Here is a 27,733-nt window from a genome sequence, read left to right as displayed (position 1 = left end):
TTCTCGTTCTGAATACAAATGTCAACCTCCAAAAAAGGAAGAGAGATAGAATAACTATGACCCGTGGCAGATTATACATGCATTTTAGAGTTTGTTTGCAAAGTTAGGTTTTATACCTCTATTAGAACCACCTTTTTGATGTCAAAAATTGAATCTGGTGCAGTCACTTACAATTATGTATGTCTTTATAGAGGTGTATTCAATGCTTTTCTGAATTCTCTGTAAAATCTAATTGTAGTTTATCTTGATCTTTATGCATTAACTTTTTAACTTGGGTAATTGCTTCATTTGTGTTGATTTTCCAGTCCAAGGATGGACTGGAGTTGAACTGTTACTTGACTATAGTTGAGCAAGTACACTGTACAAGTCTTGTATTTGAATAGAACCCAAATACTGCATTGACAGTTTGACACCACATATTTTGTTTTTCATTAATAATTGATTTTTATTCATATTCAGCACAATAATAGATTTCTCATTTTTCTAAAGCACATTATGAACTCAAGTCTGAGTCGGTCTGACCGTCTATTTTGGTAATTTGACTGTATGAGAGTCCTACATGTCGGGGAACTTCTTTTCTCCTTACACTCACAATTTTTACAATTTTTTCATTGCCATAATATCTTTAAGGATATTTTTTTTTATTATTTTGAGATGAGGCAATATTCATTAGATTGATAATTTTTTGTCAGTAATTTTATTTTGTGCTCCAATCCACGATCATGCGCTCATGGCTCATGCTACATTAAGTATATCCCACAGCCAACCCACCCAAAACGATAAATTATGGGCTGTGGCCCAAGAATGGCAGACAACCATAACCGAAGCATAAAATTTAAATTTACAAGCCCAAGTTGTTTTTGAGACTATGTGGTGTATAAATTACAAAATTTGATTTTGAGAGAAAAGTAAAGCTTCTATTTGCACCAAATTTTGGAGTTTTGGACTCATCTCCCTCATATGTGTAATAAATATATTACACATATTATTTTTTATAGTTAGTTTCCATTGAGTTTGAATTTTCCCAATTATTTTAAATGCAAATTTATGATTTTATGTTATAATATAGTACGTGTTAATATATTTCAATTGAATTATACAATGTATTTACGAGGAATTAAAAACGAAATATTTCTAGGACCCTTCACCCTTGTTAATCTTACGGGTAGAGATGAGAATGACAAATTGAACCCCATTTCGTGCAGTTGCAATCTTATTTTTATCATGACTTGTTTCTAATAAAAAATATTATTTTTGTTCTTAGAAGTTATTTATTGTTACTAGACAATTTATGCCACACAATGAATTAGAATAGAATAAATAGTCTTGGCCAAAAGAAAAAGAAAAAAGAATAAAATAAATAGGTGCGGGCCGGAAAAAAAAAAGAAAAAAAAGGTGATCTAAACAATTTAAAAATTACTGTGCAAAATTGCAAATAGCCAAATAGGAACTATACTTTTTCGGACCCAAAAAGCAGATGCGTGGGCGTAGAAATTAAAACCACAAAATCGAATACCGTACCCGTACTTACTTGCCAACGCTCACACCGTCACACGAATCAGATAAATCACTCTCTCTCTTTGTTTTTTTCTTTGCCGGTCTGAATCATTCTCTTCCTAAACCCCTTCGAAACCCTAATCAAATCCCCCTCGCCCTATTCCACAATTCGACTCTTCAGTTTCAGATTTTGGGGTTCACTCTGCTACAGTTAGTTCTCCTCGTTACCCATGTAAATATGCATATGGTTTTTTTTTTTTTTCTGTATTCTTCTTTATACTTTTCTATCGTTTTAGAGTGGTATTTGCTTGATTTATTTCTGTAAATTAATGGTTCACGTTGGTCTAGCATTGGGTTTTCTTTGTTTTCGGATTCTAGGGCTGTTTTTTCTATTGAAAGAAGGTGGTTGTTGTTCTTATTTTTTATTCATGACGTGTTTGGGTATTATATTGTGAGATATTTTTTAATTTTAGTTGTAGCCCCTTCTTTATTTGGGTGGTTATAAATCTTTTTTTGAAATTCTTTCTTCTTTTTTGAATTAAGTGTTAAGATAGGAAAGTATGATTTGTCTATTCTTGCAGTTGAGTAATAAATGTAATTAATTATGTTGGTGTATGTTTAATAATGCAGACAATTATTTATGGCTGAAGTTGATAAAATCTTTGGTGAAGATGGTGAAGATCAAATAGCTGAGACTGAGACTGAGAATGCACAAGAACAGGAACAAGAGCAAGAACAGGAGCATCAACAGGAACATGCACTGGCACTAGCAGAGGCACAGGCACTAGCAGAGGCACAGGAACAGGAACAAGAACAAGCACTGGCACTGGCAGAGGCAGAGGCAGAGGCACAAGCACTGGCAGAGGCACAGGAACAAGCAGAGGCACATGAACTGGCACTGGCACAGGAACAGGCAGAGGCACAGGAACTGGCACTGGCACAAGCACAGGTAGAAGAGGAGGAGCCACAGCATGAACAGAACCAAGAGCACCATGAAGATGCTGCGACTGGCGGAGGCGAGAAGAAGTGGCCTGGATGGCCTGGGGAGAGCGTTTTCCGGATGTTGGTTCCTGCCCAGAAGGTTGGTAGTATAATTGGGCGCAAAGGAGAGTTCATTAAAAAGATAGTTGAGGAGACGAGAGCTCGCATTAAAATTCTTGACGGTCCTCCAGGAACAACTGAAAGAGCTGTAAGTTTCTACTGAACATGTGTGAATGGGATGTAGTAGAGCAGCACTTGCTACTGTTAGTTGTTTTATTGGCTCCACCTTCAATGAATTTTGCATACCTGCCTGTTTTTGATCAATTGGTTTATGTCATTCTCTATAATATGATTTTGCTTTGGACTATATTTAGCCATTTTTAATTCATAGTTTAACTAGTGTGCTTAATATTCTGTTGAGGGTAGATAGTAAGATCGTAGTTGAGGGAAGGTTCCTTGTTGGCTATAAATGTTGGATGGTTGAGATTGTTTATTGATCATCGTAGTATGATCATGACTATTACAGAGTGACGTGTGCACCAGTTATGCCAGTCATATGGTGATATCAATGTTGAAACGACTTGAGGAAAGAATAATGCGGAAAAATATTGAGACAAAGAAAAAAGTATGTAGTAATTGTCTTAGAAAATGTGGAAAAGAGGTAATGAGACATAACGCATAATGTTAGATCAACAACACATTAAAGTATTCTTCATCTTGCATTGGAGATCCTTGATTGGTCTGACAAGGATTATAGTTGCCGTTTCTTCTAAAATTCTAGTTTCTTGTTCATTTATATCCATAGATGCGATTTTTTCTTGTTAAATTGTGAACTGTGAAGATTTTTAGGGGGAGAAAATTTTGTTCAAATAAAAAGAATTCACTATATAAGTTTTCAGTAATATCTAGCACTGCTCTTTTGAAGAGTGAAAAAATCCATGAGAATTATGAAAAAAGTGCAAGGAGATAAACAACAAATTTAGGTCAGACACTCTTAAATACTAAATCCTGGAATTCTTTTTATAAAAAAGTTTAAGAAAAAGAAGACATAAAGGAAGCAACATCACAAAAATCCCCAAAATATGAATACAGTTCCATTTATTGTAATAACAACAATGAATGTGTGCAGGTTTTTCCGTGCAAATTTTAAGGCAACGACTCAATCATCAATAAGATTCCAAACTTGAAGAACCAAAGGTCCAGATTGCAGGGATCAGCATTGAGCATTACAATGTGCTGAAAAGTTGATCTGAATAAACACATACACTATTCGAACAATTGTACCACGAAGCTCTGCATTATCTCTGGTAACTTCAGAACCTGGATGATTGATGTCTTGCCGCAGATGGTGTACTCCATAAAAGAAATCATTAATCCTTAATAACGTGATGCTGTAAACTACTGTTAAATCTAAAGTGGCTTATGAAATTGTCATACATATGCTGAAAATAATTAAGCAGTGAAAGTAACCACAATGAATTAATCAATATGAGTGAATGAGTTAGACCTAAAAGCTTGTGTATGCGTGTACATCTGTTTTTTATTCCCCTGTAAATTTTCGAAACTTATCTTTTGTAGGATATGATACTTTGTCACGTGGTTCTTGTTTTGTCAAAGTTCAGTTTTACAGGGGTTCCAAAGAATTGTTGATCTGGTATTATTTTATAAGAGTTCCCACTACACCACACAATTTCTGTTTGTCTATTATATAGGTACCATGAATTTTTAGTAGAAGAAATTGTTTATTATATGCTGATAGTGCTTTTTATTGCTTTGGTTAGGTAATGGTTTCTGCCAAGGAGGAGCCTGATTCTTCTCTTCCTCCTGCAATGGATGGCCTTTTGAGGGTTCACAAGCGCATTATTGATGGTTTGGATGGTGATTCTTCTCATGCTCCTCCAGGCATGGGTGGCAAAGTCTCCACAAGGCTGCTGGTGGCAGCCTCACAGGCAGGAAGCTTGATCGGAAAACAGGGAGGAACTGTTAAATCCATTCAAGAAGCATCTAACTGCATAGTTAGAGTTCTTGGAGCAGGTTATCTTCATTATATTTTGAATCTCTTATATCTTCTAGTTTCCAAAAATACTTCTAAATGTACATTAGATGAGCATTTTATTGCGAGTTCTGAAAAAAGTCATCACAGACTACATGGCTGCATGTCTTGTTAGATTTAGTTGCTGATCTTATAACGTCCTTGGTCTTGTGTTTCTTCAGTATAACCTAAAGGGTTAATTTTACTTAATGGATATAAGATTAGATTTTTGGTGGCTGTACTGAAGTTTTGTAGCACAAATATTGCTATTTAGCATTTTCTGAGGGCAGCATTCATTGTTTTATTTGTGGGATACTAATCTTACATAGTTTACGTATACTGAAAATTAAAGTGTTTTTGTTGAATGTTTACCATCTCTTAGTCTTGCATTCCTATGTTCAGCTGGATATATTGTTTTCTGTGCCTTTGCATAGTTTCCCATCTGCTTTATTGCCTGACTTTGTTGAATGATTTGCTGCAGAAGACCTTCCAATTTTTGCTCTTCAAGATGACAGAGTTGTTGAAGTAGTGGGTGAGCCAGTTGGTGTGCACAAAGCAATTGAACTGATTGCATCTCATCTTAGGAAGTTCTTAGTTGACCGCAGTATAATTCCAATATTTGAAATGCATGTAAGTTTTCTTTTCTTTCTCATTTGCAATAATTCAAACCTACTCTCAACATTTGTGTTGGATGAAGCATGGGGTGATCATAATTTTTGTGCCAGATGCAAATGGCAAATCCCCAGATGGAGCACATGCCACCTCATCAATCATGGGGTCCACCTCAAGGTCTTCCCCACAATGCTGGTGGGGGTCCTGGATTTGGGCCACCTAATCCCCAGTACATGCCACCTCCTCGGCAAATTGACAATTACTATCAACCAGCTGACTTGCCCCCACCTATGGAGAAGCAGCCTCATCATGGTATATCAGCTTATGGAAGAGAAGCTCCAATGGGTGTCCATGCATCATCAAATGCACAGTCGGCACCATCAATGGTCACACAGGTTATTTTTATGTTTCTTTAATGTATTGAAAATTAATTGATGAAGCTATTCAAAATTAGGGTGATAAGGTATATGCTCTCTGTACTTTTATTGTTTTTCAGCAATAAATTGTGTCTTCTTTTTCGTCTTAAAAAAAAAATCTTGGAGAGGTTAGAGGAAGTTGCATATTTTAGAGAAATCATTTACATGGACTGTGTCTCATAGAGTTGTAGTGAAGACATTTATACATTGAGTATCAGGTTGGGCATATGTTTCCAGGCCTTGAGATGAGAAATAGCTGTTTTGAACTCAGTCTAAACGTTACTCGGGGTTTGAAACCTGACTCTGACCTCACTCATGCTTCAATAATGTACCCGACTTAATCAGTTTAAATCTTATTACATAACCTTTGGTTGTTTCCATGAAAGAATGAGTCCTCGTTCTTTGTAGTAGTCCAAATATGTAGATGTTGGTTTTTCTTGTTTTGCAGATCACACAGCAAATGCAAATTCCGCTGTCATATGCTGATGCTGTTATTGGCACAGCTGGTGCAAGTATAAGCTATATTCGACGAGCTAGTGGGGCAACTGTTACGATACAAGAGACTAGGGGTGTCCCTGGGGAGATGACTGTTGAAATCAGTGGAAGTGCTTCCCAAGTCCAAGCAGCTCAGCAACTGATACAGGCAATGCTCCTTGTCCTGGCATTTGATTCTTCTATCTTAATCAATGCTTTTTTATAGCTTGTTAGATTTTTCTGAGGTCATAATAGGAATTGTTGATACACACTAGTAAATTTCTATTAGCCTAAAAGTTCTTGTTTAGTTTGATAATACGGGACTTGACAGTGCTTTCTTTGTTTGTTTGCAGAATTTCATGGCTGATGCTGGAGCACCACCACCGCAGCAGACTCAAAATGCTGGCTCTGCAGATCAAGGCTATAATTCCTATGCAGCTCATGGTTCTGTGTATGCATCTCCCCCATCCAACCAAGGACATGCAGGACATACTGGAGGCTATGGCTCAGTCTATGGCACACATTATGGGTACTAGATAGGGAACCTCAATTTGGTTTGTCAACCTCGAGATCCAAATCGTTATGTTGTGACTTGATCAATGACAGAATAGTTTCTTTAGGGCAGCTGTATCGCTATACTTTGCTTTTAATTATCAAACTTTGATTTTGAACTAGTTAAATGTCAGATTTGTTGTGTTCATTAGGCTAACCATAGGGTTGAGCCAATTCACTCTCGGAATTTCCCTCATTTCATGGACATGCATTTATTTTGTAATTCGGCTTGAAAATGGGCATCAACTTGAGGCCCTCGATCATTGTGTTATTGTTTTCCTGTTGGTGCGTTTAGGAGCGTACCTAGTCGAAAATGATGCAAATGAGAGAGCCTACCTTTGTGTTGAAGTCCACATATTTGAATCTGTAACACCCCGTCTCCCATTTCTGTTGAAATTAAAGAAATGATACATGGGTCTTTCAGTGGTTCAATTCTGTTGAAATTAATCCACTTTTAGGCTTCGCTGGAGATGATCATTCACCGGCTTCTTAAACCTTTTTTTTTAGAAAAAAAAAATTGTCTTTCCAGTTGCGAAGGTTGAAAAACTAGATGGAATTGGCTAACCTTGTGGACAACAGTAGTTGACAAAAATCGCTGGACAGAAATGATAGGGAATACTTTGGCTGCAAAGGTAAGTGGTTTATGTTGGGAACCTATGGGGCGCCATACCATGCCAGACCATACATGCAGATTAGAATGACACAAATCAGTAGAATCAAATCAGGTGAGCTAGTAATTGTTGTAGGAAGTGCATCACTACCCCAGGTGAGACAGTAATATACGAACGAATCTCTCATGATTAGTTTTTAGGTTCCATGCATGTAAATAGCTATGGAATAGGTGTTCACGTTTTTGACATTAGGTATAACTTGGGAAGCATCTTTCTAACCAGTAAAGGTTTTCAGTAAATTCTAGTTGGAATACCTTTTTTCCTTACATTTTTCCCTTTGTACTAGACCATAGAATTTAGTAGATGAATTATAAGAGACACCGGCATCTCGCATGGTCTTTTTTTACGGAAAAGTTGACCAAATTGGATGAAGATGTGACATTGTAAATTTTTTAAAATTAAATTGATATATTTATTCAATTTTTAATTTGAATACTCAAGTGCAAATGGAATCATAATTCATACGAATAACTTGTAAAAAAGCCTAAATTTCAAAACCGATCTTACACCCTAAAATTGTCAATTGATCCACCTTGTCCTAGCCATTTAATCAGAATTTTAAATTCGCACAAAAAATGCGATTAACCACTCAAGAGAATTATTCGTTAAGCGTGGTCTTCTGCAAGGAGTAAAATTTCGTTTTTCTGGTTTTCCACCAGAACAGCCATGATTCTTTGTAAACTTTTAACTATAAAGCGGCGGATTATCATTCATAATCTCTGTGGTTAAGGACCTAAGATCACCTACATAAAAGAGCAGAGGTCTTTTTATATGTCAAGTTGAATTATTCAACCTGATTCCAAAGCTAGATTCTGTTGCTGAAGTCTTCTGCCTGTACTTCTCATTGCTTTTGGAAGCTAATTAAGCTTAATATTATGTAAAATAGCTGGAGATATAACATTTTCAATTGCTAGTGCTGTATTAGGTGTGCTTGTAAGGCCTTAATTTCCGAAGAAAATTTGTGAAGAAAAAGTGGGAATATTATTGGAGAAAATGAGAAGGTTCTTCCTTCAATTCATTAGGAATCTAAACCAAACTTCTCCCTAGCTTCGTTCATGCAGACTATAAATAGTGTGACCTCTCCAGCCCTCACAAGTCACAAGTTAACCCCATAAACTGTCTTTTTATTCTGTCACTCATATTCCCAGAGTTTTCCCTCTTCCAGTTTTCTTACACATCAATGGATAATAGTCATGATGACTCAAACTCCAAGGGTGTGTGTGAGAAGATCTTCAGCATTCTCTGCCCAACTTCTCAACCAAATCATCATGCACACCACAAACAAGACCCAATCCCTGCCTCTGCTGCCCCAAACACTTCACCACCAACTCATGATCATACTGGCTATTCTAATTATGTGCAGATCAAACTAGCAAATGGGTCTGGAGCTGAAGCTGCGCAGACTGGAATGGCAAAAATGCCCAAGGCAGAGGTGAGCATGGAACCACAAGTTAAGAGAGTTAATAAGACATTAAGTCTGGATAGCAATGATGCATTTTCTGATTACATTGACCGGACCAAAATCAAGATCACAGCTATGCCCTCCAATGTTGGCATTGAGAAGGTTGCCTCCAGAACAGAAGATGTTTATGGAACAAGGAAAGAAGACAATTCTATAGATATGTTCTCAGATTTTGTTAATCGCACTAAGATTAAGATTAGAAAGGCATCCAGCATTGGAAGCAGAAAGAATTTCTCCTTTAAGAAGTAGGAGACTGCAGGTCAGCAGCCATCTACGGTCTTGATGAATAATAGCGCGATGGTGATTGCCAATAAATGATTTCTGTTGTAAATATATTGTTATAATTAAGTGGCTATTCCTGTAATTAGTGGTAGGGGTATACTAGTAAATATTTAAAACCTAGTAAACCCTACCTCTATATAAGGATATTTATAACATGAATGAAAGAGACTGATCATATTCTCTCTGCCTCCTCTCTTCCACAAACCCTAGATTTCTACATATTTCACAACACGTTATCAGTACGAAAAGCTCTTTGGATTGTGGATCGCCAAACAAAAGAGGATCATCATTCAATCCGTTCTTCAATCAATCAAGCACGAGAAGCTCTTTGGATTGTGGATTGTGGATCGATAAATGAAAGAGAATCATCCTTCAATTTGTTCTTCAACCAAGTAGGTTTTATAAAATAATTTTATGTTTTAAAACCTTTGATTGATTGAAAAATCCTCCATGAAGCATGAACCCTAAATTTATGAGATTGATTTATTTGGGTTTATATATTTTATACATGCTTCCTTGAATTGAATGATTAAAAAGAGGAAGAGTTTTTGGGTGATCGAAAAACCACCCCGAGCAGCAGCCCCGCTGCCTTGCGCTGCCAGCAGCAGTCACGCATCGCTACCTGCAGCAGCAACCCCCCTCGCGCGCCTCGCCCCGCTGCAGCCTTGCACCTCGCAGCCCCCACACCCACGCGCGCTGCCTGCAGCAGCCCCTCGCTGCCAGCAGCAGCTCTCGCGCGCGCAGCAGCGCCTCGCTGCCATGCTGCCTGCAGCAGCCCTCGCGCAGCCTTGCTGCCTCGCTGCCAGCAGCAGCTCCTCCTCGCGCAACACCTTGCTGCCAGCGCCTCCCAGCAGCAGCAGCAGCCCCGCTGCCTTGCGCGCTGCCAGCGCCTTGCAGCAGCCTCTCGCTGCACCCTGCCAGCAGCAGGGCAAGCTTCGCTGCCAACAGCAGCTTCGCTGCCCAGCAGGCAGCCCACCAGGCCAGCAGCCCCTCCTGCAGCAGCCCCTCGCGCGCGTAGCACACCACCTCGCATGCTGCCAGCAGCCAGCCAGCAGCCAGCAGCCTCGCAGCAGGTCCAGCTTTGCTGCAGCCGAGCAGCGCAGCGCACAAGGCCCAATTGGCCAGCAGCCCAGCAGGCCCGCCACGGTGGCAGCCCAGTAGGCCCGCCACGCAGGCAGCCACCTTGCTGCCACGCAGGCAGCCACCTTGCTGCCACGCAGGCAGCCACCTAGCTGCCACGCAGGCAGCCACGTCACCCCCACGAATATTTTTATATTTTAAATATTCAAACAATTTTGTTCAAACAATTTTGTGATATTTTGTGTTCTTCTTGAGTATATGAATATTTTACTTGTTTAATTTTCGCACTAGAGTATATGTGTAGAAATTGCAGGTAATTAATGAACCAGTAGTTCATACATAAATATTGAACCTGTAGCTTCAATAATGCCATATAAGGAACCTGAAGTTTCCTTTATAAAATTCACCATACATGATAAAACCAGTAGATTTTACATGTCTATACCATGTTATAGAACTTGAAGTTCTTATTTGTTGCTTATGGATGTTATTGCCCAAAGCATTAATTATGGTTATTTGTTCCTTTCAACCAAAGAATGTCAAATCTCAATAAGCTTGATTTTGTGGTTTTGGAAGTTTCCGGAAGAAACTATCTAAAGTGGACTCAATATGTTAAGCTTCATTTGACTGCCAAGGAGATGAGGTCGACAATTAATGCTGACAATGTTGTCGCAGAGTCCCTTAAGGAAAGTGCCATGATCTTCATTAGGAAACATATGAAGGAAGCACTCCAAGTTGAGTACCTCGCTGAAGAGGATCCACGAGCTCTTTGGGTTGCTCTGGAAGAGCGGTTTGACCATCAGAAGACCATTTTCTTGCCTGAAGCAAGATATGATTGGCAGAACATCCGTTTCCAGGATTTCAAATCCGTGAATGAGTATAATTCGGAGATCTGCCGGATCCGGTCACTCCCTAAATTTTGTGGGGAGAAGCTCACTGAAGCTGACCTATTGGAGAAGACTTTCTCCACCTTCCCTACCTCCTGTTTGGTCCTGCAGTAACAATACAGGGAGATGAATTTTACTAAGTTCTCGGCATTGATCACTATTTTATTGTTCGCTGAAAAGAACAACAACTTATTAATGAGAAATGATCAAGCCCGACCTGTCGGTACTAAAGCAGCACCATTGCCTGAAGCAAACGCTGTTACTTATCGCGATTCAAACCGCGAAAGAGGATACCGAGGTCATGGAAAGGGCACAAAGTCTGACCGCCCGAGATATGGAAGGAAAGGTTCTCAGAGGAATGGCCTGTATGACGGAGGCCAATGTGGCCATGGCCCACGTGGTAGAAACCACGGTCCCTCGGCCCTAAGAACTCGAAATGAGAGGAACACTGGTCCAGCCCGTCGCGACCAGAATCAGAATCAGAATGATCTCTGTTACCGATGTGGAGGAACTGATCACTGGTCCCGCACCTGCCGTGCATCAGCGCAAGCTGTAAATGAGTATCACGCCAGTCGCGGAACTCGAGAGACCAATCTCGTTGAGGGATCATTTCCTATGGATACCACCTTAGAGGTCACTGATTTCCAGACTGCTACTGGACACTTCGAGGACTAGAAACTCGATGACATGGATATGATCGGCGCTTGTGCCGTATTTATTTTCTGAATAATGTTTTTCTTATTCAGATTATTTTGGTGATTTATGATTTGGATTATTTGTTTTGGAAATTTGGTTATGCTCGAATATTATTTAATTCAATTAAGTTATTTTCATACATGTGATCTATTGAATTAAATTTATGAATAAGCATGTTTAGTGGGGAAGTTTGTTGTCTGGCAAACAGTGCTACTACGCACACCATACTTCAAGATCGGAAGTATTTTTCAAACTTATTGCTTACTCATACCTCTGTGACAACCATATCAGGCCAATCCAACCTGATAGAGGGCCATGGCAAAGCCCATTTTTATGTTGTCCAATGGTACTGAATTACCATTAATGAGGCCTTATATTCTCCAAGTTCCAGAAGAACGTTGTTGAGTTATAAGGATATTCGAGCCAACGGTTATCACGTTGAAACCACTGAGGAAAATGGAGTGGAATATCTTTGCATAACCTCCAATTTGTATGGCCAGAAGCGTACATTGGAGAAATTGAAATGCCTATCGAGCGGTCTCTATATGACCACCATTAGATCGATTGAGGCAAATCACATAGTTAACCAGAAGTTAACCAATTTGAGCAGTTTCTTTCTATGGCATGACCGGTTGGGATACCCAGGTCAAAGTATGATGCGCCGTATCCTCAATTCATCACACGAGCATCCCCTTACTAATAAGGATCTTGTGTTTAGTGACACATTATGCCAAACTTGCTCGCTCAGAAAGTTGAATACTAGACCATCATATGCAAAGACTGGTAAAGACTCCATCCTTTTTCCTGCAAATGATACAAGGGAATATTTGTGGACTTATCCAACCACCATGCGGACCATTTAAATATTTCATGGTTTTGGTTGATGCATCGGCAAAGTGATCACATGTTACACTATTGTCCACAAGAAACGCTGCTTTTGCTAAACTTCTCGCCCAGAAGGCTCACCACACGGATTATCCTATAAAGTCCAGAAGATTTGATAATGCCGGAGAGTTTACATCGAAAACTTTCGATGATTATTGCATGCCCCTTGGGATTAATATTGAACATCGAGTTCCCCATGTTCACACCCAGAATGGTCTCGCAGAGCGTTCATTAAAAGATTACAAATGATCTCACGAACCTTGGTTATGCGCACCAAGCTTCCAATTTCTGCGTGGGGCTATGTAATCTTGCATGCAGCCATGTTGGTCCGGTTGAGGTCCACTGCTACCCAACCTTACTCCGCGTTACAGCTGGTGACTGGGTACGAACCTGACGTTTCGTACTTACGCGTATTTGGGTATGCAGTTTACGTGCCAGTTGCGCCGCTACAACGTACCAAAATGGGTTCTCAACGAACGATGGGCATATATGTCGATTATGAATCCCCATCCATTATACGCTTTTTAGAGCCCTTGACAGGCGATCTCTTTACCGCTAGATTTGCGGATTGTCACTTTGATGAGACAGTCTTCCCGCCGTTAGGGGGAGATAAGAACGTCACCGTTCCTGAAGAACGACGTGAATTGACGTGGAATGTCCCCACTATGTCTCATCTCGATCCCCGAACCGCACAATGTGATAGTGATGTGCGGAGAATTCTAGATCTACAGAGTATAACTCATAATATGCCAGACGCATTCTCTGATCTAGCTAAAGTGACGAGATCACATATACCTGCTGCAAATGTGCCTGCAAGGATATCCGTCCCCGAAGGACGTGTCGTCCTAGGAGGACGTGTCGTCCCAGATGGACGAGGTACAACAATAGTGGCTAACCAGTCATATGTCCCTGCCCAGAAGTGAGATTGACCACTAGGTTCGATAGACTCTTATCCCTGGAAGAGGATACATTTGGCACAAACGAGTCCCCTTGACATCGCGATCTCAATCGATCCATCTCACAAAATAGTTCCGGATTATGGGTCCGTCCCAGAAGAGACGGCGTTGGGGGACGCTCCAACTTTAGAACCCACTCCCGAGAACATAGAGATCTCTATAAATTATGCATGCTTAAGTGAGCTCTGGAATCGAAACGAGATTATCATCGATGATATATTTGTATTCGCGGTAGCTACCGAAATCATAACTAGCGATGACATCGAACCTCACTCCGTTGATGAATGTCAACGTCGAGACGACTGGCCAAAATGGAAAGAAGCAGTCCATGTCGAATTAGATTCCTTGACAAAGAGAAAGGTGTTTGGGCCTGTCGTTCCTACACCTTCCCCATGTTAAACCTGTAGAATTTAAATGGGTATTTGTAAGGAAGCGTAATGAGAAAAACGAGATTGTGAGATACAAGGCTCGTCTAGTGGCGCAAGGATTTTCTCAACGCCCTGGGATTGATTACGAGGAAGAGTATTCCCCCGTAATGGACGTCATAACGTTCCACTACCTTATCAGTTTGGTAGTTTCCGAAAAACTGAGTATGCAGCTTATGGATGTGGTCACTGCTTATCTCTATGGGGATTTTGATACAGAGATATATATGAAAGTTCCCGAAGAACTTAAGACACCCGATGCAAATAGTTCCAGACCACGGAACACGCTCTCCATTAGTTTGAGGCGTTCACTTTATGGATTGAAACAATCCGGACGGAGGTGGTATAACCGTCTAAGTGAGTATTTGATCGGGATGAGATATGTGAATAATGTTCTATGCCCTTGCGTGTTTATTAAGAACAAGTTCCGGCTTTGCTATTGTAGTTGTTTATGTCGATGACATGAATCCAATTGGTACTCCTGAAGAGATCAAGGAAACAACTAAACACCTGAAGTTGGAATTCGAGATGAAAGATCTTGGGAGAACGAATTTCTGTCTCGGCCTGGAGCTCGAGCACCGTGCAGATGGAATTCTAGTCCATCAATCGAATTACATCCAGAAGATGTTAAGGCGCTTTAATGAGGATAAAGCGAAGCCTTCTAGCACGCCCATGATCGTCCGTAGTCTAAATCCTAAGAAGGATCCGTTTCATCCAGCAGATGATAACGAGGAGATATTGGCACCAGAAGTCCCATATCTAAGTGCAATAGGCGCATTATTGTACTTGGCTCAATGTACTAGACCGGACATTTCATTCGCTGTGAACTTGTTAGCTAGATATAGCTCTGCGCCAACACGCCGCCACTGGAATGGCATAAAAGACATTTTCCGCTACCTTAGAGGTACGACAGATATGGGCTTATTCTATCCCTATGCATCAAGGAATGGATCGAACCCCCTCGATCCTCAGAACGATGCCCGCCTTGTTGGATATGCTGACGCAGGGTATCTATCAGACCCGCACAAGGCGCGTTCTCAAACTGGTTACGTCTTTACCATTGGGAATACAACAATATCTTGGAGGTCAACGAAACAGACCCTTGTTGCTACCTCTTCGAATCATGCTGAGATTCTAGCCCTTCACGAAGCAGTTCGTGAATGTATATGGCTAAGAGCAGTTTCCAAGCATGTTCGAACTACGTGTGGGCTGAATTCCACCACTGATGAACCAACGATTATCTATGAGGATAATGCCGCTTGCATCCAGCAGATGAAGACAGATTTCATCAAAGGAGACAACACCAAGCATATTGTACCGAAGTTCTTCTTCAATCAACAGCAACAAGAGCATCAGATGATTGAAGTCAAGCAGATCCGATCTCAAGACAACCATGCAGACCTCTTTACCAAGTCACTGCCAAAGTCCACGTTCTTGATGCATGTTCGAGGTATTGGTTTGCGTAGATTGGCTGATTTACCTAGTATGTAACCTTCAGGGGGAGTCGACATCAGGGGGAGTATCCCGAAGCATACTCACTTGACCATCGTGTACTCTTTTGTCCTTCGTCCAGGGTTATTTTGTCCCACTGGGTTTTGTTACCTGGCAAGGTTTTAATGAGGCACATCTTGGCATGGTCACCCTACTTATACTACATCCTGAAGATGTGTTGATCTGATATATATGCATTTGCTCATCTTTTCCCTTCGACCACGGGTTTTTCCCATTGGGTTTACCGGGCAAGGTTTTGGTGTAGCAACTCTAATGCACCCCGCTCCCATTGACATACTATTCGCCTATGATCCAGAAGATATGACTTCACCTACTTTCGAGGTTCTGATGTGACTACTCCACACTCAAGCGCGTTGCACTCTTTTTCCTTCGACCAAGGTTGTTTTTGTTCCCACAGAGTTTTTATTACTTGGCAAGGTTTTAACGAGGCAACTTAGAAGCGCATAGCAGAGACAACACTAATGACATGGAATATCCAAGGGGGAGTGTTGTAAATATATTGTTATAATTAAGTAGCTATTCCTGTAATTAGTGGTAGGGGTATACTAGTAAATATTTAAAACCTAGTAAACCCTACCTCTATATAAGGATATTTATAACATGAATGAAAGAGACTGATCATATTCTCTCTGCCTCCTCTCTTCCACAAACCCTAGATTTCTACATATTTCACAACAATTTCTGTATTGTTGCATGGACAAGCTATTTACCTTTTCCCTGCCTGTTCATGGATTGTGTTATCCCTTCTATTTGTGTCTCATATTTCTGCCCTGGTACTCTGGTATTATACAGGTTTGTGACATATTAATTCTTCTGTATAGTCTTCCCAAGTCAATTGTACCAAGTCATTCTTGTTTTTAATGCATTGTGTTTCCTGACCATGGACTATTACAAGTATGTATATATATATATATCTGTTCTAATTATAATGCTAGATTGAAGAAGACCTAATAATTTACCACTTGAAATATATCTTGTATCCATGTAAATCAGGTGATTCAGGAAAACGTGACTGCATTATTTGACTGAAGTTGAGACTTGCTAAAAATGTGACTTCAAACATCATTTTTAACTTCTAAGAAAAGAGGAAGATAGCCCAAAATTACTTTTGGGAAAAAGGAAAGACTTGATTAAGATAGAGACATATATACTAGGATGGACACCACTACACAATGTTGTATAAAGCTGCAGCATGAGGCAACAAAACCAGTTTCCTGCATCAATGATAAAAATACACGCCCTGAATGGGATCCTGACAGTGTTACACGTGGCTTTAAAAATATGAGCATTTTTAAGTATCCAATTTCTTAATGGAAGCCACGTGTAACAAGACAAATCTAATTAGGAACGAAGTCCTTCCCTTGCATGCTTTGCGTGTAGTAGCAAACTGTAGGTCCATATATGATTCTTGTTGGCTGCAATGTCAAATGATTCCCTGAGCAAGCCAGCCATAAATGCTTATAAACTTTCCAGTTACTCAGCTGAGAACAAGATATATATTCAAACAAAACCAACTCTAAAGTGCTTCTACATCTTTATTTTCCTACTGCTTATTGAAACAGAAGAATCACAAAAAATGCTAAATCCTACCTAAACTACAGATGTAGGTTGGCTCGATTCAGATAAATCAAAAACTTCTAAAATATAGATGATTCACCATAATGATAGTAATTACTTATTACTATTACTATAGTTTTGTTTCTTTCCAAAACAAATTAAGCTATCATGTTCTGTATAATAATACCTAGAGAATTTTGAATGATCGACTTGTCCTGTAATGGGGTGTGCTTGTTGGGATCCACTTCATTAAGAAAATAGGGGCAGAGAAACTGGGAATATGATCCCATATAGCACTTAATTTGGAGAAAATCATAAAGTCTACTTTATGAGGAATTTAAACCAAAATTCTCCCTTCACTTCTGCATATATTTTTTAGTTTTCGACCAAGGATCACAAGGACATGCTCTGAAGATTTTTTAATTAACCCATCTTACAAAAGGTTGAAGGGTCTCTCTTCTTTCCATTCCGGCCAAAGATAATTAAGTAGTTCCCTCTCCAGCCCTTCTTAGTTTTTAAACTATCTTACTCCATCTGCTAAACTTACAACAATCTTGCTCATTTCAATATCTTACATATCAATGGCAAAGAGTCAGCATAGCTCAAACTCCACTTGTTTGTTCAAGAAAATCTTCGGCATTACCTGCCCAATTTGTAAATCGGCACCAACTCATGTTTCAGTGCAGGAGAAACACAAGCCTAAGATGAAGATGGCTCCACCAACAAAGGCTCTTGCTGAGCCGAGTCATGCCAAGGCTAATTTAAAAGTTGAGGAGAAGAAAATGCCTAAATTAGAGGCACAACTTACAAAAGGAAACAGGACAAGAAGTCTGGCTTACAATGATGCATTTTCTGACTACATTAATCACGCAAAGCTTAGGATCAGAGCTATGTCAAATGTTGGCATTGAAAAGATTGCCTCCAAATCAACAGATGATGTTCATGATACAAAGAAAGAAGATAACTCCAAAGATATATTTTCAGATTATATTAATCGTGCAAAGATGAGGATCAGAAAGACATCAAGTATTGGAAGCAGAAAGATTTTCTCCTTCAAACGAGAGTAAAGAGAGTGCAAATTAATAAGGAAGCTTTATATAGATAATGTACAATAACAGTGTTCATAATGCCTGAGGTTATGGTCGAAGTCTTGATGATTGTCAGTAATTAAATTTCCTTGTTTGTTTGAATGTTTAAGTTGTATCAATGTTCTTAATTTATGTTCTCCCTCTAAATAATATGGTTCATTTGTTTGTTATGCCTCAATTAATCTTTGTACTAAACACTTGATGGCTAGATATTAGAGGTTCGAGGCTATGTTGGTTTCTATGCCTTCACTCAACATAGTCCTGATGCCATTTAAGCCTCATATTCAAAGTTAACACATAGTGTAAGTTTTGCCACTATATCAGTTTTCTAGGTGTTGGAGGTTAACAAAGGAAAAGTTATATCCACCTCTGCCTCTCTTATGCAGACAAAGTGTTTTCTTTCAATCTCAGTAGGCATGTAATTGCTTGATTGATCATCTTCTTCTAAAGTCTTGTAGTTCAAAATGCTGGAATCTCTCTTTATGATTGATCATCTTAGTGTTGTATACTTGTCTCTCAGTAATCACAGTAAAGCTAGATCCTATTCCACATACCCAACCCTTCCTGCATCAAATTATCCTGTTCATCACATGTTGGAGGGGTAAATTGAGCAGGACACAATGTAATAGGTGGTTTCAGAATCATTTTAACATGTTGCCGTTTCCATATAAACATTTTGAAACAAAATGATTAAGAATTTTAGTATTAGTTGTTATTGGTTATTAGCTAGTTTAAGGTTCTCCCAGAATTGTTTGCCACTAGAAAGTAATGATCCTTTCAAACTTTTCAATTATTTATGATAAGTGAATCACATTTTCTTCGCTGGCCAAAAAAAAAGAATCACGTTTTCTTCGCGTCGGTAGCATAGGAATACTGCAGATTCCTGCCTCTTACTATTAGCTGGCTTATCGACTAATAATTAATAAACTACAGGGAGAAAGCATAGATGCTTTCCTGAAGTCATATGGCCTTTCTTCCCCTAAAACTAATCTTTGAGGTTGTGTAAAACTGTGGGAGAGCATATAAAGTCTCTTAAGGTTGTTTGTGCTGTATGAAGTGTGCTTGTTAGATTCCATTTTGTGAAGAAAATAAGGGCGCATTGAGTGGGAATATGATCCCAAACATAATATCAGTTGGAAAATATGAAAAAGTCTACTTTATAAGGAATCTTGGCCAGATTTTTCTCTAGTTTCTTTCATCTAACACTCCATTTAACCCCCCCCAAAGAAAACTGGAATTTTATCTTTTCTCCTCTCAGTTGTGTCCTCCTTCCATACTTGAAAGTCACCAACTTTCCCTTTAACATAACAAAGGGAAAGAGTCCTAATTAGTCAGTCATTCAAACTCCATGGCAGTGTGTGAGAAAATTTTCAGTGCTTTCACTTGCTGCTCCTCTACTCGTCAAACAAATGACCATCATCACATCTCACACCGCTACCAAGACCCCATGCCTGCCTCCCATGCTCAAAATCCTTCACTGCCAACCCATGATCATTCTCAGAAAGTTAATGATCATAATCAAAACAAAATAGCCAATCACAACGGGGCCAAAGAAGTCACTGAAAACAGACAACATCATGTTTCCAAACCACATGGTGGTAAGCAAGAGGGTCAGAAATCAGAGCAAGATATCAACGACGGATTTTCTGACTACATTAACCGTGCAAAGATTAAGATCAGAACTATAACAAATGTTGGTGTCGGTGGGAATAAGAGTGCCTCCAACTCCAAAGTAGATGATGCACATGCTACAAAGAATGAAGATGATCATACGAAAGATACATTTTCAGATTATATTAAACGTGCCAAGACTAGGATCAGAAAGGTGACAAGTATTCGAAGCATGAAGAGTTTTAAAGCAGAGTAAGCAGGAGAAATTAACCGGGTAGCCTCGAACTTGAGTGATTTGTGAAAGACTTCATGAATTCTGGTACTGATGGTGAATTGATCTTCCTATAGTATGCGTGGCAAAGTTACTATTAAGCTTATAAGCTAAGTCTGTTCATCATCTGTTCTCTCTCACTCTCTGTACTTGGTGGGTTCCTTCTGTTAGCTACGCAATAAAGTTCTAATGTATGCATTTTAGGCATTAGGCTGCTTGATTGACCAAGAATATTAATATTGTTCCACATGTTCTAATATTGGTCCTTGTAATTATTTGAAAATATTTTGTTGTCTATTTATTTGATCAAAGTTTGATAGCTCAATGTTTTGCGATTTGCTTAATTTTTTGTAAGGATGATCTTTGAATATAGTCTTAAAAAATAGACGGTTCGGATCGTTGAAATACAATGTAGAGTGAGCCCCACTTTGGGATCCCATATATATATATATATTTGTTTTCTTGAATTGTGTGAATCCTATAATTGCCTTTTGTTGGTGTTATTAACTATTAATACCATCAGTGAAGATTTCTTGTTGGTGTTGTCAAGGGAAAATCCCTCTCAATTTACCATTTACTGTTATATGATTGCTTGTTTTACTTCTCTGCATTGTATAAAAGTCCACAATCTACATTTCTGTATACATCAATCAAGCAGAATAGTATCCAATATGTATATCATTTATGGGACAGCGCTCCCCTATCATACAGTTTATGCAATGCAGTCCTCTGCATTTACACAATGGATGACCTTTATGCAGATGGCACGCAGCATTTACACAATAGTTCAAGTCGAACAAGGAAAATCTGAAAAATCAATCCTACATATATATCACTCAATGAGAATCATAAGTTCATAACTGACAAAATTTCCATCATGTGTGACTAGCTACTGGATTTCTTGCGTGAAGTTTCCATAATATGCATGAAATTGAAGAATTAGTTAACTTTGTATTCATTGCAATTTCTCTAATCTGGGTAGGTATACAATGCAACTCTTGATTGTCTATAGAATAATGTAGGCGGCCATATTACAGAAGCATTGTAGGTGACCATATTCAATCTGTCCCTACTTGATTCTCTATAGATATAGCCAAATGGCAAATGCAAACCTGCCTGCACCTTCTATTTAAGATTTTGTGTACTCTCATCCTATATCTCATGCCTCAAATTGCATGTATGCATTAAGCAAACTCTTTGCACTTTTCTTCTTGTAACTCTCTGGTCTCTCTCTTATATATGGCAGCCACAGACACTACCTTTTGTCATTCACACTTTGGTGTAATGACTATTCTTTTCATTTGTCTTGTATCTCATTCAGCTACATCAGCAGCAGGCAATATTAATGGTGGGTTCAGTGTCAAACTTATCCATCGAGACTCCCCAAATTCACCTTTTTATAATCCTAATAAAACTCCTTTAAAGAGTTCCCATCCAAATAGTCCACAGTCAGAAGTAAGAGCTGAAAATAATGGCGAGTATCTTATGAAGCTTTCAATTGGAAATCCGCCATTCGATATTTATGGCATTGCTGATTCAGGCAGTGACCTATTGTGGACACAATGTGTACCATGTGATGGCTGCTATCAGCAGATTAATCCAAAGTTCAATCCGAAAAATTCCTCAACATACATTGACCTTCCTTGTGCTGCAGAAGAATGTCAGGATACATTTGGCACAATGTCTTGTTCACCTCAAAATGTCTGCAGTTACGATTATGAGTATGCTGATCATTCAGTGACCAAAGGGGTATTGGCTAAAGAGACAATTACCTTAACATCTACCTCAGGGGAGGCTATTTCCCTAAAAAATATTGTGTTCGGTTGTGGACATAACAATACTGGGGTTTTTGATGAAAATGACATGGGAATAGTTGGCCTTGGAGGAGGGCCTCTATCACTTATTTCTCAAATTGGTTCCTTGTTTGGTGGGAGAAAGTTCTCCTTGTGTTTGATGCCATTCAATACTGATCCTAGTATTGAAAGCCATATCAGTTTTGGGGGTGGTAGTGAAGTATTGGGTGAAGGTGTAGTGTCAACACCTTTGGTATCCAAAAAATATGAGACCCTATATTACGTGACGGTGGAAGGAATTAGTGTTGGAGATAAGCTTGTGCCCTTTAGTTCATTGGGGGCAGTTTCAAAAGGCAACATGTTGATGGACTCAGGAACACCAATAACACAATTACCACAAGATTTTTATGTTCGGTTGGTAGCAGAAGTTAAGAAGCAGATTCCCTTGACACCCATTGAGAATGACCCAAGTTTGGGAAGTCTGCTTTGCTACAAAAGCAAAACTAATCTCAGAGGACCAATATTGACAGTGCATTTTGAGGGTGGCGCTAATGTGCAGCTAACACCAACACAAACCTTCATTCCACCACAAGATGATGATTTTTTGTGCTTTGCAATGCATAATGTGACTGGTGATGGCACTTATGGAAACTTTGCTCAGTCAAATTTCTTAATTGGTTATGACCTAGATAAAATGGTGGTCTCCTTCAAGCCAACTGATTGCACAAAATAAAGCTAAGTTAAATAACATATGAATAAAAGTTCTTTTTACCATTGAATGCATGACTACATTCTATGAGTGTGTGAGAAACTGTTACTGGTGCAATTACAGTCTGCTGCTTAAATAAATCATCATCACATTCACATCTCACACCACCACCAAGTACCCCATTCCAGCCTCCCATGCTCCAAATTAATCAATCCTTCACTACCAACCCATGAACATGCTCAGAAATATGCAATCTCCAAGGAGCCAATGCAAAAGCTAATAAGGAGAGACAATTTAAAACCCATGTTACTATGTCAGAGCAGCGAGCAAATAGAAAAACAAGTCACTCCAAAGAGATGGACAACATCATGTTTCGGAGCCACACGGTAAACAAGAGGTCTGAAACTATATCAACGTCCGATATGATCTTATCTTATATTTGTATTTTTAGGTATTAGGCTGCTATGGTAGTTGGCCAACACCCAACAATATTAATATTGTTACACTACCAAAATAATTCTTACTTATTAAGACTACCCATTTTTAGAAATAACATTTAATCAAATTTTCTTTCTTCTTAACCAAAAAAAAATTTAAAAAAATTAATTTGTTATTTTTTTAAGTTTATACTTTAATTCATAGTACTATTTTATTTTTACTTTAAAGTCAAGAGACTCAAGAGGTGATGGCCACCCTATCTACCTTTTTTTTTTTTTTTTTTTCAATTTTTGATTTGTAAGCTTTAAAGAATTAACATTAAAAATTAATGAGAGGGATAAAATTGCAAACTTTAGAAAAAACAATTTAAGAATTAGTTGTGCTGAGTAGATTGTTCCTCTCATTTTCTGTAAATCTCGTCTATTCGAGTTCATTGATAAAGAATCCTGAGTAGATTTTTCTTGATTGGGTGGTGGATTTCTCTTCATTTATACATAATCACATAATCTGCAGGCATTCTTCTCCTATCATAATAATACAATGTCACTTTGTCTCCAGGCTTTCAATTGGAAATCCACCATTTGATATTCATGGCATTGCTGATACAGGAAGTGACTTATTGTGGACACAATGTGTGCCATGTGATGGCTGCTATAAGCAGATTAATCCAAAGTTTGATCCAAAAAAGTCTTCAACATATACTGACCTTCCTTGTGCTGCAGAAGAATGTCATACAATAACAGAGTAATATAATATTTTTTTTACCATTAATTCAAGTCTAGTATTTTACAAGCTTAAATCACTGTTTTCTTCTTTTTGTTAAAGTCAGAGTTAGCTGCTCAAGGCGTCAGAGTTAACTCAAGGTCATAGATTTGCAATTAAAACAGAGATTTGTAATTAAGGCAGATTCTTGACTTTGTGTGAGCTACATAGCTATTTATACAGCTAAGAATTGTTGAGTTTCTCCTATATAAACCTCCCATGAAGAGAAAAATAATAACACAGAATTACCCCAAAACATTAGTTTTGACAGTTTTCAGATGTTGCTCAACCATATCTATGGCAGTGTAGAAACCTTTCAGTTCGTTTACTGGCTGCTGCTCTACTTGTCAACCAAATTAATCATCATCACATCTCACACCGCCAACAAGACCCCATGCCTGCCTCCCATGTTCTCAAGTCACTCACAAGTCACTACCAACCCATGAACATGCTCAGAAAGCTATTGATAATCAAAGAAAAATAGCCAATGACCAAGGAGCCAATGCAAAAGCTGATCAGGAGAAACAAATCAAAACCCATGATAGCTATATGCCTACACTAAGTGATAAAATGGTGGTCTCCTTCAAGCCAACTGATTGCACAAAACAAAGCGAAGTTAAATAACATACGAATAAAAGTTCTTTTACCATTGAAATATTGAATACATGACTACATTCTATGGCAGTGTGTGAGAAACTGTGACTGGTGCAATTACAGTCTGCTGCTCAAACAAATCATCATCACATTCACATCTCACACAACCACAATGCAAGTACCCCATTCCAGCCTCCCATGCTCCAAATTAATCAATCCTTCACAACCAACCCATGAACATGCTCAGAAATATGCAATCTCCAAGGAGCCAATGCAAAAGCTAATAAGGAGAAACAAATTAAAACCCATTTAACTATGTTAGAGGCGCATGCAAGTAGCAAAACAAGTCACTCAAAAGAGATGGACAAAATCATGTTTCGGAGCCACACGGTAACAAGAGGTCTGAAACTATATATCAACGTCCGGTATGATCTTATATTTGTATTTTTAGGTATTAGGTATTAGGTATTAGGCTGCTATGGTAGTTGGCCAACGATATTTATATTGTTACACTACCAAACTAATTCTTACTTATTTAGACTACCCATTTTAAGAACAATAATGCTTGTCCCACATTTTTTTTTTCATATTTGTATCTCACTTAATGTGTCATTACTTTATTGGAAGGGTATTTCCTTTTTTTTTTTTTAGATTTTATTTTTTAATTTTTAGTGTCCAATATATGAATATCATGTAAGATGGTATGAAATTGTGATATAAAAATGTGGTAAGTGTAGCATTACTGGTATAAAAATAAAAAAAATAACAAAGAAAAAGGATACTGTAATTCATAGTACTATTTTATTTTTATCTTTAAAGTCAAGAGGTGATGGCCGCCCTATCTACTCTTTTTTTTTTTTTTTTCAATTTTTAAGCTTTAAAGAATTACCATTAAAAATTAATGATAGGGGTAAAATTGCAAACTTTAGAAGTGCTGAGTAAATTGTTCCTCTTATTTTCTGTAAATCTCATCTATTCGAGTTCATTGAAACAGAACCCTGCAGTAGATTTTTGTTGATTGGGCGGTGGATTTCTCTTCATTTAAACATAATCACATAATATGCGGGCATTCTTATGCTATGACTAATTTTTCATGGTGTTGCATCCACTAAAATCCATATATCATATTGCTATGTGAATCAAATACTGATAAATTTCTTTAATTTTTTAGTACGTAAGTTATAATATAATATAGTTGAAAGGATTTCCTCATGTGTAAGTGTGTAACTTGTAGATATTTGGCGTGATGTTAAATCATGTGTGACTACAGGATTTCCCACGTGAAGCACGGAATTGAATTTTCTATAATCTGTTTTTTTCTTTTTTGATGAGTGGAATTTCTCCAATCTGGGTAGGTAATAATACAATGTCACTTTGTGTCACAGATTAACAGAACCATTGTAGGTGACCATATTTTCCTGTCACTACTTGATTCTCTAATCTCTATAGGTTTAGCCATTAATGCAAACCTACCTGCACCTTCTATCTCTATATATATATATATATATATGAGGAAATTACAGATTTAGTCCAGTTATTTTATACCTAGTTCAATTTTGGTCCACAATCTTTTTTAAGTTCTGTTTTGGTCCACTAAATGTTCCACTTGTTCAGTAAAGGTCCATATTTGTTTTCTCAAATTTGGCATGCTTTTTATCCTATCAAATCTCACCCAAATTCAGCGAACATATACTTGTTTTAAAGCTATGTATTTCTTCTTTACAACCATATAAAAATCATTCAAATTGGAGTTCTAAAACTCAAGATAATTGACCCCAAAGTAGGGTACCCGAAACTGCCAATTTTTCAAACTTCACCCAATCTCAATTCTTTTAGATTATAATACTCCAAATTTGTTTTTATGACTAAGAAATGATGAAATATAACTTATAGTTCAATTATAATTGAAGAAAACACAACCCAAAGGATTTAAAGTCACAAATCTGGACCTTTACTGAACAAATGAAACAATTAGTGGACCAAAACAGAACTTAAAAAAGATTATGGACCAAAATTGAACTAGGTATAAAATAAGTGGACCAAATCTGTAATTTCCTCTATATATATATATATATATATATATGGCTTTGTGTACTCTCTTTTCATATCTCATGCCTTAAATTGCATCCATCCATTAAGCAAACTACTCTTTGCACTTTTCTTATTGTAACTCTCTGGTCTCTCTCTTATGGCAGCCACAGACACTACCTTTTGTCATTCACACTTTTGTGTAGTGACTATTCTTTTCATTAGTCTTGTAAGTCATTCAGCTACATCCGCAGGCAATGGTGGGTTCAGTATCAAACTCATCCATCGAGACTCCCCAAATTCACCATTTTATGATCATATCAAAACTCCTTCAAACAAAGCCTTTCACCGTTATATGAGACCATTCATTCCAAACACTCTACAATCAGAAATAAGATCTGACAATGGCGAGTATCTAATGAAGCTTTCAATTGGAAATCCACCAGTTGATATTTATGGCATTGCTGATACAGGCAGTGACTTATTGTGGACACAATGTGTGCCATGTGATGGCTGCTATGAGCAGATTAATCCAAAGTTTGATCCAAAAAAGTCTTCAACATATAGTGACCTTCCTTGTGATGCAGAAGAATGTCTTACAATTGCCACTGATTCTTGTTCACCACAACAAGTATGCAGCTACGATTACGGGTATGGAGATGATTCATTGACCAAAGGGGTATTGGCTAAAGAGACAATCATCTTAACATCCACCTCAGGAGAAGCTATTCCCCTGAAAAATATTGTGTTTGGTTGTGGACATAACAATGCTGGGACTTTTAATGAAAATGAAATGGGAATAATTGGCCTTGGAGGAGGGCCTCTATCACTTGTTTCTCAAGTGGGTTCCTTGGTTGGCGGCAGAAAGTTCTCCTTCTGTTTGGTGCCATTTCATACTGATCCTAGTATTGAAAGCAAGATCAGTTTTGGCAATGACAGTGAAGTATGGGGTGATGGTGTGGTGTCAACACCTTTGGTGTCCAAAGAAGACCAAACCCCATATTTTGTCACAGTAAAAGGAATTAGTGTTGGACATAAGCTTGTGCCTTTTAGTTCATCAGGGGCAGTTTCAGAAGGCAACATGTTCATGGACTCAGGAACACCACCAACACTTATACCACAAGATTTTTATGATCGCTTGGTGGAAGAAGTAAAGAAGCAGATTCCAATGGCACCCATTGAGAATGACCCAAGTCTGGGAACTCAGCTTTGCTACAAAAGCAAAACTAATCTCAAAGGGCCAGTATTGACAGTACATTTTAAGGGTGGTGCTAATGTTAAGTTAACACCTACACAAACCTTCATTCCACCAAAAGATGAGGTTTTCTGCTTTGCAATGCAAAATGTGACTGATGATGATGGTGGTGTTTATGGAAACTTTGCTCAGTCAAATTTCTTGATTGGTTATGACCTAGAAAAAATGGTGGTCTCCTTCAAGCCAACTGATTGTACAAAACAATGA

The 27,733-nt window shown here is 38.4% G+C and overlaps 3 protein-coding genes and 2 pseudogenes across 4 annotated transcripts; all 5 read left to right on the top strand.

The window, feature by feature from the left end:
• Positions 1 to 1,526: 1,526 nt before the first annotated feature.
• FLK (RNA-binding KH domain-containing protein) lies at positions 1,527 to 6,787 on the top strand. Of its 2 annotated transcripts, none has more exons than XM_086246887.1 (7): positions 1,527 to 1,729; positions 2,128 to 2,686; positions 4,260 to 4,512; positions 4,992 to 5,140; positions 5,236 to 5,517; positions 5,987 to 6,181; positions 6,366 to 6,787. In XM_086246887.1, the coding sequence occupies exons 2-7, from the start codon at positions 2,138 to 2,140 to the stop codon at positions 6,546 to 6,548; spliced, it is 1,611 nt and encodes a 536-aa protein (XP_086103013.1). In that variant the 5' UTR covers positions 1,527 to 1,729; positions 2,128 to 2,137; the 3' UTR covers positions 6,549 to 6,787. The 2 variants fall into 2 exon arrangements, with proteins under 2 accessions (XP_086103013.1, XP_086103014.1); XM_086246888.1 differs by having other exon boundaries at positions 1,533 to 1,729; positions 4,995 to 5,140; positions 6,366 to 6,742.
• Positions 6,788 to 8,367: 1,580 nt separating this feature from the next.
• LOC147280789 (uncharacterized) lies at positions 8,368 to 8,946 on the top strand. Its single transcript, XM_086249350.1, has one exon. The coding sequence runs from the start codon at positions 8,416 to 8,418 to the stop codon at positions 8,944 to 8,946; it is 531 nt and encodes a 176-aa protein (XP_086105476.1). The 5' UTR covers positions 8,368 to 8,415.
• Positions 8,947 to 10,697: 1,751 nt separating this feature from the next.
• On the top strand, positions 10,698 to 11,060 carry LOC147280788 (uncharacterized). The gene has a single exon (XM_086246389.1). It carries the CDS (start codon positions 10,698 to 10,700, stop codon positions 11,058 to 11,060), a length of 363 nt encoding a protein of 120 aa, XP_086102515.1.
• A 10,171-nt stretch (positions 11,061 to 21,231) lies between these two features.
• Positions 21,232 to 22,473, top strand: LOC147280787 (aspartic proteinase CDR1 pseudogene; annotated as a pseudogene).
• Positions 22,474 to 26,488: 4,015 nt separating this feature from the next.
• Positions 26,489 to 27,733, top strand: LOC147280786 (aspartic proteinase CDR1 pseudogene; annotated as a pseudogene).

This window comes from Dryas octopetala, chromosome 6 (assembly GCF_963921425.1).
Source record: "Dryas octopetala chromosome 6, drDryOcto1.1, whole genome shotgun sequence".
NCBI classification, from domain to species: Eukaryota; Viridiplantae; Streptophyta; class Magnoliopsida; order Rosales; family Rosaceae; genus Dryas; species Dryas octopetala.
The sequence above is the reverse complement of the archived record's forward strand: the minus strand, read 5'-3'. Positions and strand labels throughout refer to the sequence as shown.